The 15,153-nt window shown below is 40.3% G+C and overlaps 1 protein-coding gene across 1 annotated transcript in view; it reads right to left on the reverse strand.

Annotated features, from left to right (window-relative positions):
- Positions 1 to 15,153, reverse strand: part of LOC127168853 (collagen alpha-1(XXV) chain) — a 140,506-nt gene that overhangs the window by 76,572 nt on the left and 48,781 nt on the right. Inside the window, exons 7-10 of the mRNA XM_051115948.1 lie at positions 15,034 to 15,078; positions 14,018 to 14,062; positions 13,003 to 13,029; positions 9,391 to 9,435 (exon numbers count right to left, since the gene is read on the reverse strand). Of these exons, the coding sequence (XP_050971905.1) occupies positions 9,391 to 9,435; positions 13,003 to 13,029; positions 14,018 to 14,062; positions 15,034 to 15,078 (162 nt within the window). The remainder of the gene's footprint in view (positions 1 to 9,390; positions 9,436 to 13,002; positions 13,030 to 14,017; positions 14,063 to 15,033; positions 15,079 to 15,153) is intronic.

Below are 15,153 nucleotides of genomic sequence, written 5' to 3' on the forward strand. Positions count from 1 at the left end.
CGTCAACCTGCTATCTTGACAGACTTCCTACATCTTTTTTCAAAAGTGTGCTTAACTGTTTAGAAGCAGATCTATTAAGTGGCGAACACCTCTTCTAACAGCTATAATATGATCACTGTTCATAACCTAGATGTACTCTGTTTGACAGAAACCTGGCTAAAACCAGAAGATTACATTATTTTAAGTGAGTCTAGCCCCCAAGATTACTGTTTTAAACATGAGCCGCGTCCAAAAGATAAAGGGCGAGGTGTTGCTACAATTTGTAGCAATATTTTCAGTATTTCTCAGAGGACAGGCTTCAAGTGAAACTCATTTGAAATAATTGTGCTTCATATACTGTAACATTATCCAGAGAAACCAGTGTTAATGATAAATCGCCTGTGATGTTTGTACTGGCTACTGTATTCAGGCTACCAGGGCACCATACAGACTTTATTAAAGAATTTGCAGATTTTCTATCTAAGTTAGTGCTGGCTATAGATAAAGTCTTAATTGTTGGTGATTTTAATATCCGTGTTGATAATGGAAAATATGCACTGGGATCAGCATTTATAGACATTCTGAACTCTATTTGGCACCACATGTCAGGACCTTCTCATTGTCAAAACTATACTCTAGATTTAATACTGTCACATGGAATTGATGTAAATGATGTTGAAATTCTTCACCCTTCTAGGATGCTTGAAATTTATTTCAGAAGCATTCCAATATGAATGGGTATGATTTGGAGCGATATCTCAGATCATTATCTAGTCTTGTTTAAACGCCATATAGCTAAAACTGTAAGAACAATTACTTCTACCACAAAAGACTGCTTTGTAAGTAATCTGATTTATCTCAATTCCTCAGCATATCCAATAGCTCAGAAAAACATGATGATGTAACAGAAACTATGGACTTTTCTAGCACTTTAGATATGGTTGCTCCTTTACGGACTGTAAGGAAAACAGTCTGACACCGTGGTATAACAAGTACATTCGCGCCCTAAAGAGAGCAGTTTGGAAAATGGAGCGCAGCTGGAGGAAAACTAGAAGTATTTTGTATTGCATGGTGGGAAAGTACCCTATCCTACAGAGAAACATAAAAAACTGTTAGATCTGATTACTTTTCATCTCTTTTAGAAGAAAACAAACATAACCACAGGTATTTATTAAATACAGTGGCTAAATGAACAAAAAATAAAGCATCACCAGGTGTTGACATTTCCCAACAGCACAGCAGTAATGACTTTATGAACTACTTTACTTCCAAGATTAATACTATTAGAGATAAAATTGTATCCATGCAGCCTTCAGCCACAATATCACATCAGATCATTAGATCTCCTGAGGAGCAATTCCACTCATTCTCTAATATAGCAGAGGAAGAATTGTATATTCTTAAATCATCTAAACCAACAACATCTATGTTAGACCCTATTCCATCTAAGCCACTAAAAGATGTGCTTTCAGAAGTTATAGATCCTCTTCTAACTATTATAAATTCGTCACTGTCATTAGGATATGTCCCCAAAACCTCCAAACTGGCTGTTATTAATCCTCTCAATAAAAAACACAAGTTGACCCCAAAGAACTAGTTAATTACAGATCGATCTCAAATCTCCCTTATCCATCAAAGATACTAGAAAAGGTAGTATCCTGACAATTATGTTCCTTCTTAGAGAAAAATGTTATCTGTGAGGATTTCCAGTCAGGATATAGATCATTTCAAAGCACTGAGACTGCTCTCATTAGAGTTACAAATGACCTGCTCTTATTATCTGATCATAGTTATATCTCTCTATTAGTGCTACTCGATCTTAGTGCTGTGTTCGACACTACTGACCACAATATTCTTTTAAATAGACTAGAAAAAAATTTTCGGAGCCATGAATGAAGACGTATCATGTCGATCACAAGTGCAGTATGGAGTACCTCAAGGCTCAGTACTAGGGCCGTTACTTTTCACGCTTTACATGTTACCCTTGGGAGATATCATTAGGTAACATGGTGTTAGTTTTCACTGTTATGCTGATGATACTCAGCTCAATATTTCTTTGTGGCCCGGTAAAACGTACCAATCTAAAGGACTAATGGAATGCATAGTCAGTATAAAAAACTGGATGATGAGAACTTCTTTCTGCTAAATTCTGAAAAAAACAAAACAAAAAAGGTGTTAATTATCAGACCTAAAACCTCCCCACGTAATAACATAGAACACTGTCTAACACTTGATGGCTGCTCTGTCAATTCTTCATCATCAGTTAGGAACCTAGGTGTGCTATTTGATAGCAATCTTTCCTTCAAAAGCCACATTTCTAACATTTTTAAAACTTAATTTTTCCATCTCAAAAATATATCTAAATTACGACCTACGCTCTCAATGTCAAATGCGGAAATGTTAATTTATGCGTTCAAGATCTCAAGGTTAGATTATTGTTATGCTTTATTGGGTGGTTGTTTTGCATGCTTAATAAACAAACTCCAGCTGGTGCAAAATGGAGCAGCTAGAGTTCTTACTAGGACAAGGAAGTATGCCATATTAGCCCGATTCTGTCAACACTGCACTGGCTCCCTATTAAACATCATATGGATTTTAAAATCTTGCTAATTACTTATAAAGCCCTGAATGTTTTAGCACCTCAGTACTTGATCGAGCTCTTATCAAATTATAGTCCTTCAAGTCCGCTGCATTCTCAAAACACTGGCAATTTGATAATACCAAGAATATCAAAATTAACTGTGGGCGGCAGATCCTTGTCCTATTTAGCACCCAAAATCCAGAACAATCTACCTAACATTGTTCTGGAGGCAGACACTCTGTCATTTTAAATCTAGATTAAAGACACATCTCTTTAACCTGGCTTACACATACAGTAACATACAAACACATTTATAATATTCAGATCCATTAAAGGATTGTTAGGCTGCATTAATTAGGTCAACTGGAACTGGGAACATTTCCCATAACACCTGATGTACTTATATTGTAAGAAGAATGGCATCTACGCTAATATTAGTCTGTTTCATTCTTATTCTGAGATCACCGTAGCCACCTGGATCCAGTCTGTATCCAGATCAGATGGTCACTTCTGTTACCCGGTTCCAGTCCATTTCCACCTCAGATGGTGGATCAGGACCTAGAGATGACCTCAAGTACCCAATACCTAAACTTAACAACTACCTTAATATTACTTATAGTTTTAACTATTAACAAGCAGCAAATTAGGTGTTTATTGAGGCAATAGTTGTAGTTAATGGTTGATTCATTGTGAGAATTGGACCTTAAAATAAAGTGTGACCACAGAAATATAAAAACTCATTTAAAGTACAGGTTCTCCCAAAAAATAATTTTGTACTGTAACAAAGTATTACTTTGTTACATTACATAGCTGGTTGTCGGCCAGCTGTTGAAGGTCAGCTTTTTATTATAAAGATAACTGCTTACACACTTTATGGACTAACTTAATGGAACTGTGATACTGGGACATGTCAGATAAATCAACTAATGGCATGGCACAAGATCACATATAACTGAGGTAATAAAGTGTGTAATTTCTGATATAAAAGCTCACAAAGGCCTAAGATGAGCGAAGAAGTGTTCTTGCAGTTTCAGTCAACTTCACGACTGGTACTTTTATTAGTGATGTTTTCTAATGAATGTAATGAAAGAAGAGCAGCAGACGTTCTCAAAGACTGTAGTGTAGAATTGACAGCGTTTGAACTACCGCCTCTCTTCTCAGGAGGGCTGCAGCCTCAAGATTGCAGGGAACTGCCGTGAGACCATTCTGCTGGCCAAACTTTCAAACCAAAAAGCCTTTTATCAATCCAGTTACAGAGTTTATTTGTATAATGTTTTGACTCAAAGAGGATTTTTTTCACCTCTGTGATTTTAGTTGGAATTGCGATACATTTTAGTTAGAGCTAATTTCACACCCAGTTAAATATTTACACACATAACTTCAAGTCATTGTTCTAAGTATGCATCCCTACTAGGAGGAAACGTCAGATATGTATCTACTGCCATTCAGAGACAGAGACACAAATCAAAATAGCTAAAATAGCAAAACAGCAAAATATTCGGCACTCGATTAATCGGATGTGTGAAATAAAGAAGGGAAAAAATGTCAAATATTTCTCTCAAATTTCAAATTATTAATGCATAATGAACTTTGGAATCCAAAAATATTTAAGTAACTCAAGCAAGAGCGCTGCTGTTCCAAATATCATCATGACAGTAATTACCTGTGGGCCACGGCCAATAAATCACAGCTTTGCTGATATTTGGAACAGCAGCACAATTGCGAGTGATAATGCTTTTGTACAACAATTAATCATAATAAAAAAAGTCAATCTTGAAAAAGATGCCAAAGATGCAGGGGGGTTGGGACATGCTCTACCCAGTAGAAAATGTATACGCACTTCATTGTTCCATGGAAGGATGGGGGATTGCATCCAATTCCAGGTCTGTACAAACTGAATCATTCTGTCAAAATGGTCACATTCAAGAAGTTGTTGACATTGAAACAGGTTGTGATTCAAATCAGATCCAAGGACTGGTTTTTGTCACGATAGAGGATACATGTATCCATACATCCCTCCTTCCACAACACAGGAAGTTCTTGAGGTTTGCTTTTGGGTTCAAAGCATTCCAATATTCAAGTTCTTCCTTTTGGCCCAGCACTGTCACCCCACACTTTTACCAGTGCGTGGATGCAATTCTGGCTCCTCTGCGACTCCAGGGCAGCTCAGTCAGAGTAGATGGTGGTTCGGCATTGAGATGTCATTCTCGCACACATAAAAGAGCTAGGGTTAAGGTGGAAAACCAAGAAGAGTGTGCTTTCTCCAGTACAGAGAACAACTTTTCATGGTGTTGTATGGGTTTCAACAACAACGCAGACACATTTGTCTCCTGCTTGTGTTATCTGATCCCCACAGCCGTGAACAGTGTGAGGCTAGGCCAGTCACTTACTGTAATATAGTTCCAGAGACTGTTGGATCTCACGACTGCTGCGTCCAACAAGACATCTTTGGGTCTGCTGTACATGAGACCTTTGCTGTGGTGGCTCAGGACCAAGGAGTTTTCCCCGAGGGGCAACCTGCTTTGCATGATCAAGGTCACATGCCGATGCTTACATACCTTCGACATGTGGAGGAAGCCTTGGTTCCTGTCACAAGGCCCGGTGTTGGGGGCTCCTTGTCCTTGTGTCATGCTAACGACGGATACATACCTTACAGGTTGGGGAGTGCTCTGTCCATGATCTATGGGAAGGCCACCATCTCACATGGCGCATAAATTGCCTGGAGATGCTGGATGTATTTTGTGCACTGAAACACTTCCTTCCAGACCTGAGGGGCCATCATGTACTTGTCCGCAAAAAAAAAAAAAAACAAAAAAACACATTGGGGGTCTCCACACACATTAACCAAAAGGGGGATCTGCACTCACGACCACTATACAAGTTGGCACACCAGATAATCCTGTGGGCCTAGGGAAAATTCCTCTCACTAAGAACAGTTTACATCCCTGAGCACCTGAATCTGGGAGCAGGCGTACTGTCGAGACAGGGGCTGAGACCTGGGTAATGGAGGTTCCATCCCAAGGTGGTGGAACTCCTCTTGAGGGAGTTCAGCCAGGCGGAAGAGGGTCTATTTGCGTCGCAAGAGATTACACATTGTCAGCTCTGGTCTCCGCTCACGCATCCAGCTCCACTTGGGCTGGATGTCATGGTGCAGACATGGCTGAGGCTTTGCTCCTGGGAGTTCTGGAGAGAACGCCGACCTTGTGTCCCTTCTTGATGTCCTTGGAGATTCTGGTCAGGAGGGACCTCCTCTCTCAGGCTCCTCTCCTTCAGCCCCACCCGGAGTTATGGAAGTTTGGGTGTGGTCCCTGAGGGGGCACAGCTCTTAGCATCCGATCTCTCAACTGAGGTTTTTGAAACCATACTCCAGTCCAGAGGTCACACAATGAGAAAACAGTACCCCCTGAAGTGAAAACTTTTCACTTCTAGGTACAGACAGTGACTGCAAGGCCAAGAAGTTTCTGCAGGAGTTATGAGTTCAGAGTTAGGCGCCTGTCGCTCCTCTCGGCAATGACTCGTTGGTCGCATTGGGCTTTGGCTCTTCATCCACGTTGGGTTCGGCTGACCCTCCGCGCTGTGGTGTGGTGTTGGGCTGGGCACTGGGTCAGGAGTGGGGCTCCGTCGTGTCGTCGTCCACGAAGTCCACGATCAGCGAAGACTGGCAGGACACCAGCACCCACTCCACATAGGCGGCGAGACTCTCTCGAGGACCTTCCCCTGCGCTTGTGTGGCGGTGTTAAGTCCAGCTTGGAAAAACGAGCAGAGGCAGCTGTCCGGGTAGTGTGTAATGTTGGCTAGAAACACAAAGTCCGTGGTGTGGTCCTAGAGAGAAGTCTCCCTGCTCCAGCAGGAGGACGAGGATGGCCGGGTCATCCATGACAAAAAAAAAAAGAAAAAAATTAAATAAAACAAAAACTGACACAACACGCAAACAAAAACGCGGGGTAACACGCCACTAACTTTTTTTTTTTTTTTATAAGGTCCGGTCTTCTGTCACAACACGTGAGTAGGAAGGCGAAACACGGCGATGAAATGCAATGTATCTTTAATATAATCCACACAAGTATATCCACAAAAGAGGGACAAGAACACACGTATTCATTGACGAGACTGGACACCAAGCATAGAACTCAAACAACTTATAAAGGGTGGCTAATGATACACAGACAGGTGATAGTGATAAACTAATAATGAGTCAACAAGGACAGGAACAGGAACAACCATATATGGGCACATGAGGGAAAAGCCAATACAAATAGTCCAGGGGTGTGACAGTTATGACATAAGATGGTTCATTTCTTCTTATAAATTGTTGGAGTATATTCGTTAGATTTAAAAGGAGTTCCAAGTGTAGAAGCTAGTGTTATGATCTTGCGAACCCGGGAACATGCTGCTCACGTGTCCTGTCTCATGATTGTCTTTTGTAAATAAAATGTCATATGCTTCGAATAATAAGAATAAATTTATATTTTATAATTATTTATAATTAATTATTTATTAATTTATTATTTGATTATTCAAATCTCTTGTTTAAAAACTGGAAAACAGATGTGGTAGTTGAAGTGGTTTTATGTATTTCATTTTGTCTTTTAGTAATAAATATGCATTTCAGCATTTCAGAAATGAGAAGAGAGAAAGGCCTTATCTAGTGAAATGACTGGTCATTTATTTTGAAAAATTAATATTTATATACTTTTTAAGCACAAAAGCTCATGTAGCACTAGCTCTGGGATGCGCGTACACAACGCTATGTACTACAGAATCACGTCGAAAGGTCACGTGCGACTCACCTCCTGGTCCGTTCTTGACAGCATTGAGATTGCTCCGTTGGCAATGGTTGGCATTTTCCACATCTGCAGCACCACGTCTTGTTTGAACGTGGTCTCACAACAGTCTCCTCTCTCTGTCTAAGTTCATCGTCTGTGTACTCCGGCTCAAAAAGGTACGGCGAAAAACTCCATCTCATTTTCTCCTACAACTACAGAATCGTCTGACATCGTTGTACTTTTTTGTTTGTAAACAGTGCTTGACTTACTTGCACTTCATTAGTCTTTGCACGTTCTGTAGTATGTAGCGTCGTGGACGCGCATCCTAGAGCTAGTGTTACATGAGCTTTTGTGCTTAAAAAGTTTACAAATTGACAAAAAAATGACAGATCTTTTTGCTAGATAAGACCCTTCTTCCTCGGCTGGGATCGTTTACAGCCCTTTGGAGCTGCATTTAAACTGCATTTTGGAAGTTCAAAATCGGCGGCACCATTACAGTCCATTATATGGAGAAAAATCCTGAAATGCTTTCCTTAAAAACCATAATTTCTTTACGACTGAAGACAGAAAGACATGAACATCTTGGATGACAAGGGGGTGAGTAAATTATTTGTCAATTGTTGTTCTGGAAGTGGAGTTCTCCTTTAAACATTACCAAATGATTAACAGATTATTTAATGTAAATTAAAATGCTTACAAATGTCATCAAACTTTCAATTCATATGATCATGCATTTTTTAAAAAGTCTTAAACAATTTTGACATGGTTTACAATTATGAAAAGCTTCATTAATAAATCATTAACAAACATTATATAATGCTTTACAGATCATTAGTTAATATTTACAAATGTGTTTTAAAAATGTACAAATGATTTTAACATATACAGTGATTACAAGTTTATTTGTTAAGGTACTTTTGTTAGAAAATAACAAAATAAATATAGATTAATTTTTGTTAAAACTACAAAGTAATTCAGTAAAGAACAGTGAATGCTTTTCTCTCTTAATTTCTTGGATTACCATTAAGGACACAGACAGCAGCTGAAGCACAGTCACTTTAAGATACAATGCATCCAACATAATGATACACATCCGATTTCTTTCTCAACTGTTTACGTTCACATAACCAACAGTTTTTTGAGGATTCTTGCAAAGACGGGTATTTTGACATAATTTTGTATGTTTTTGTCACTTCAAACTGAAGCAGTCACAAAACTCAGTTTGGTGTTTAAGGGCTGTACGCACACAGAACAAAACAATGTGCGGGTGCTGAATTAATCTCTTTCTCATCTTTTTGTGTTTGTATGTTTAAACTGTTGAGGTGTATTTGTTTGTTCAGGTGCAAAAGGATGCAAAGGAGGGCTCTGGGTTCTGTGTTTGCAATGCGGCTGTCTGTGAGCAACACGGCGCGAGTACTCTGTTGAGTTAATTCGTGTCTTGTGCTTGAATGTTTCAAAATCTCTTAAATGTTTTAACTGGCAAAGCTTAAAAATGTGCAAATGATAAGGTTTCATGACGATGCACAGCAGTGGGCAGTCAACATTGGCAATGTTAAGCGATCTTTTTGAGCGTGATTGCACCCATTAAACAGCTGCGTTAACCCACTAGCATGACTACTCGTGCTGGAAATGTTTAATCCATCTGAGTGTCACATTTCTGTGTGATAATCGCTATTACTAGTGACTGTATTATTAATAAATTTTAATTTTTTTCATAGAGTTCATTGCACTGTGCAGTTTATTATTGCAACTTGATACTTGAGACAAGTTGTTTAATACAGTATTAATGCTATAATTGTTGTTCTATTTGTGAAGTTATTTGTACAATAAATATTTATTTTTGTTATTTTAATTTTCAAAAAAAAACTACCTCAAGTACACTACTGTGTGTATATGGTTCCACATGTGCAATAAATGTCTAAACTGTAAACTCTGGAATCTGATGACTCCAACTCCCTGAACAGAGTTCTGCAGCAGTCAATAACACAATTACCAGCTTTCAGTGGGGCAATCGCCAACAATTATGTTATAATCTTTTAAATTTGTATATAAGTTCAGGCTGACCTTCTCACCAGGGTCACCTTTTGGCCCCTCCTCTCCCATGTCTCCCTGTTAGAAAAAGAACAGAATATTTAATATTTTGATACATATTGAACACAAGCAGTGTTGCCATAAAATTAAAGATAAACATAACTATCTTTAGTTAAAAGATGAATTAGACGTGCATTTACCGAATTTAAAGAATGAGCTAGGGGGGTTGCTGTGGGGAGGGGGTATTGTGCGTGTCCACCCCTGGAACAGGATTTCAACCAAGGGGGCTCAGATTACGTTATTTTAGCATGCTAGTCTCCTATGACTAATTTTCATGGTTTTTCTTAACTTTTGCAATCATTTGTCAACAAATGCACATGTACAGATGTCCACTGCAATTACAACAGTGATATATTTATGATGGTGAAATCCACTCACTTAACTGTAGGGGACTGCAAAGTCACAAAAATACACAAAACTACATACAGTTGCTTTGAGGGTTCATCTATTAAAAAGCAAAGACAGTAAAGGTTAGTTTAAAAATATTATGCAAATAATGCAACTGTCAAGTTTTATTGTAAAAAGTAAAAGGGCCATTTCTGTAGGGAAGTGGTAGTGGTGATAGCACTCTTTGCTCTTTCTATATTTGATTCCAGACATTTTAAGCTCCATAGAAATGTCTGGATGCACTGCAGGTCTATGGTGGGGTGGAATCTAATTTAATATATTTGGTCTGTTTGAAACTGTCTGGGTGTTTGTGTCACACCCCTGGACTTTCTAGTTGGTTTCTCCCATTATCTCCCCTGCAGTTCTGTGTGTTTTGGTTTCTCCCTCATTGTCTACACCTGTGTCTGTAATCAGTCTGTGTGTATATATAGCGTGTGTTTCCCCTCTTGCTTTGTCAGACGTTGATGTGACTGCCCTGTGTCTCCTGTGTTCCCCGTGGATTTATTAAATACCTTTCGTTTATTTACGTCGTTGTTCGTGTGCTTTGTCTGAGTGTGACAGAACGTCCGACCGAAACAGTTTTTTCGTGCTTTCCCCTCCGTTTTATTTTTTGTTACTTTTTCCTCAGTTTTTTGTTTCCGTTGTGTTTCCCCTATGGCTTCCTTACTCCGTCCAGAATTCATCCTCCTTCGGCTGAAGCAGGGGGATCTTCCGCTCGAGGGATTTACGATCATGTTCCAGCTTGTAGCTAACACCACCAGCTACCCGGACGACGTGCTCTGTGCGTTCTATGACGCAAGCCTCAACGCGTCATGCAGAGCGGATTTCGCCGCGTTTGTGGAGTGGACACTGGCAAGAAACAAACCCTCGTTCCCCCCCTGTTCCTTGGAGAATCTCGCTAGTGCCACTCCGGACCCAGAACCCAGCCAACCACCACCCCGACACGCGGAGCACGAGCCCGAGCCCACCACAGACGGATCCCACGCTACCAGCGCGACCCAGGAGCCATCGCCCATCGGAGCGACAGAGCGAGCGATCGCCACGGAGCTGGAGGAATTTGCGTCTGACCAGGTGCGAGAGCCGGCCACAGAGCCTGCGACGGTGGACATTCCTGATGGGCGTGAGGGTGCTGAGGACAGCACCGCCCACTGCACCACCGCTGAGGGTGAGCAACGCCTGGATCTGGGACAAATTTTTCTGGAACAAGATTTGACTAATGTCTTTGAAGATGTATATGAAGACATGCCCGCTCTTCTTCCACCATCTAAATTACCTGACTGCCTGGATTTCCCACCCACCCTCCCTCTGTCTATTGTTTCTGCGGCCTCAGTCCCGCCACCGCTGTCTCCTGGCAGCCCATCTGCTCACCCTCAGCCCACCATCTGTGTGGTGGGTTCGCCGCAGGTCTGCCAGTCTCCATCGGTGTCATGGCTGGAGGATCCCTCATCTTCGCCTCCAGCCTCTGAGTCCTGGACTCCGCCTCGGCCCTCCGACCCTGCGGCTCCACCCCGTCTCTCAGCTCCCTCGTCTCCACTGTCGCCCGTCGGTCCACCAGCTCCACCGGGCTCCATTATCCCTCCGGGTCCGCCCTGGTCAGTCGTCGCCCCACCTTCGCCTCTGGACTCTACTCCTCCGGCTGCGCCTCGTCGCTCCGTCCCTCCGGCTCTGTGGACCTCCTCCCTCCCGCGGGCACAGCCTCGGTCCTCTGTCGCTCCGCCTCCGCCTCGGTCGCCAGAGCCTTGGGCTCCGCCTGGGCCCTCCGGATCCTCGGGGTCGTCCAGGATCATCGGGTCTCCGTCTCCGCCTCGGGCTCTACCACCACCTGCTCCGCCTCCGTCGGTCGGCCCCATGGAGTCGTTAGCCTTTCCTCCACCATGGCTCCTCCCTCCATCGGCTCCACCGTGGGGCTCCATCATGGCTGCGGTCTGGGTCTCACCTGGCTCCTCCTGCTCCAGCCCCCTCCTGTCACCTCCTTGGCTCCTCCCTCCATCATCACCTCCATGGAATATCCCGTCATCACCCTGGACTCCATCTTTTGCCCTCCTCCCGGGAGTCCGTCCTCCACCGAAGCCCCCTCCTAAGACTTTGTACATCTTGTTGTCCCTGTTTGTCGGCGCGAGGACGCGCCTTCCGGGAGGGGGAGGTAATGTCACACCCCTGGACTTTCTTGTTGGTTTCTCCCATTATCTCCCCTGCAGTTCTGTGTGTTTTGGTTTCTCCCTCATTGTCTACACCTGTGTCTGTAATCAGTCTGTGTGTATATATAGCGTGTGTTTCCCCTCTTGCTTTGTCGGACGTTGATGTGACTGCCCTGTGTTCCTGTGTCTCCTGTGTTCCCCGTGGATTTATTAAATACCTTTCGTTTATTTACGTCGTTGTTCGTGTGCTTTGTCTGAGCGTGACAGTTTGACACTAAGATGACATGGTCAAAAATTTGTCTAAATGAGCAATTTCAAAAGATGTTGGTGGAAACCTGTGGTTAAGGACAAGTCTGCCAACGGTGTCAAGAAAAAATCCTTAGCGTCTTCTAAATTAATGGACTTTCAGTGAGAATAAAGAGCCACTGACCAGTAACCTAAACTTTCTAATACCATGTCTTGTACATTTGGCTGCCTCTGTGAAAGTCAATTAAGAAAGAAGTTTTGAAAAAAAGCATCACAGTACATAAAATTAGAGAAAAATGTGTAATTGCCATGGTCTATTTCGAATTCCATTCAGTCCTGCATTTGCTCTTTTTACTCACATTCATCCAATATGTCAGCTAAAAAGTTGCTTTTAGTTTGTTCAGAATTCACATAAGCCATCTAATCCTGGCCAGATTGCATTTTCCAGCAATATACTGGAAAAAGATTCAGATTTCATCTTGAGATACTTCACAAAGTCCTGATTTTGAGCAAATTGGAAGAAATTTAAAAAGGTCCCTTGTTCACAGTTGTCTACCATCTGCCAAGGAACCAGATGCTGATATTAAGTGGATACTTCAACCTTTAAGTTTTCAAAGTTTTACTCTTTACTCTTTCATAATGTGGGTTTTTAGTGTAACATTATATTGGTCTAACAGCAAATAAGTGGATATCTCATCGATAGATTTATACAACAAAATTAGGCTAATCCCAAAACAATCAATGATTCAAAATCATGCAAAACATAACACCACAGACAAAATTATCAGATAACTTTGAGAGGGAAACATTTTACCTTGTCACCCCGTTCACCTCTGTCACCCTGTTGGAAAAGAAATTCAGCATGGGTAAATATACAAGGGTTATAATTTCAGCCAAATTTACTTTCAATTAAGATATGAGGCTCATGTTACAGATGCCCATTTTACATGACCTCTGATGTAATGAACAGGGAATGTATTTATTTAAAATAAACCTTACTCACTCCCAGACAAGCGCAGACCTAATACATACACTGGAAACACAACAGATCGTCTAGGGACATGTGTCTCACTTTCTGTGTAAGGAATAATTCATGATGGGCAGTTGAATTATTGAAAAAAAAGCACATGTAAGGTGAGGATGTGGCCATTCATCCAGTTTTTGTCCATAAAACACTTGTGCATGTATAACTACATTCTTATGCATCTCAACCCAAGCCTCTGTTGCCAATTCCAAAACAATATTTTAGAGCTAATAATGGAAGACCAATCCAATGATATGCAGACTAATGCAATAATGCAGTTATTAAAGAGAGAGATAGAGAGAGAGAGAGAGAGAGAGAGAGAGAGATTAAGCGTGTGTGAATTACTGTACCTGAGTCTGTGTGTCTCTCAACAGCATCTCTACTAATAGCGAAACTGTACGTTTAACTGCTTTAAAAACAGTGACGTTCTGCTACTAAAATGTCAGACCTAGTACTACTTCGTAGCTGTGTGTTTACTGGAAAATAACTGCCCAGCTGGGAACATCCATCAACCATTTAGGTTGACAGCCCCGTGGTATAAAGATCAAATAACATATGATGACAAATGATCTGCTTTTTATGATATTTAATAATGTGACCATGATGATATTTGATATTTAGATGCACTTCCAATAATAGATGTTTATTTTAATAATAATAATAATAATAATAATAATTTATTTATTTATTTATTTTTAATATGAGTCCCTTCTCTCAACAGAACTTGCAATGAGGATGGATATTTTACTATAAGATATGAAATTGATCTTGTGATCTAATGAAATTGTGCACATGTACTACAAACCTTAACACCAGGGATTCCATCTAATCCTGGCGTACCCATATCTCCCTACAAATAACAGAACACAAAGTGGCCTTTTCAGCACACCTCTCTAAAGAGAATTATGTGACTTCTTACACAAGGATGCAAACATCCACAATCACAAGCCATAGCCAAGACAGCTTAAATAAAATACATTTACAGTACTACTTTTGTCATTTTTCAGTATATGACATTCAGTATACGTCTTCAGATTTGTATACATGTTCTAAAATGGCTCTTTTTTGCCATTCATTGATGAAAATCGATGATGCAAAGGAATCACTTAATCACATTTCTAATTCAATTAATTTAAATATATATTTTAAACTGATTCACAGAAATGAATTCACCCACTCTAATGTAATTTTTGCTACTGAAGATATGGTGTTAAAACATTATTATTGTTATTATTGTTTTAATGGCCTTAAAAAAACTAAAAAGACAAAATGATTTTATTCAGTCTCCTAAAACATGAAAAAGTCAGCATTTTTTTTTCTTTATCCATTATAAGTCTGAGCAAGACATTTTGTGAATTATTTTTGTTGTTTTATAAATGAGTATTGCTTCCACCAGACAAACAACCTTTCTGTGTTTTCTATTAATCCACACCCTTCAGTTTTAATACATTTCTAAATGCTTGAGAATACTGCTAGACTGCAAGATGGTATGCATCAGCGTCCTCATTCTGCTAGATGAGTAATACAGAAATAATTTTACAACACAACCTTTTTCTTATTTCTGTGTATTTGAAATTTGAAAGAAGATTTGGTCTCACAGGTCAAATTTCAAACCCTCATATAAACCGAAGAAATAACTCATGACTCTGCAATGTATAAATTAAAAATCTGGCTCATTGTTTCAGATTATGTTCCAGCTAAATCTGGATTATTCCTGTAATTTAAAAATGGCTGAGGGAAACAAAATAGTAAACTTACTGTATATTCAAGATAAGATACAGTATGCGATTTTAAAGGAAATTAAGATATCTGTTATCTTACCTTCATTCCATCAATACCTGGAATACCAGGTGACCCAATGGAACCCTACAATGGAAAGACAAGACAACAATGGAAAGTAAAAATTACATATTGGCATTAGATATATTTAAAATAAATTAG

Source organism: Labeo rohita, chromosome 7 (assembly GCF_022985175.1).
Source record: "Labeo rohita strain BAU-BD-2019 chromosome 7, IGBB_LRoh.1.0, whole genome shotgun sequence".
Taxonomy (NCBI): Eukaryota; Metazoa; Chordata; class Actinopteri; order Cypriniformes; family Cyprinidae; genus Labeo; species Labeo rohita.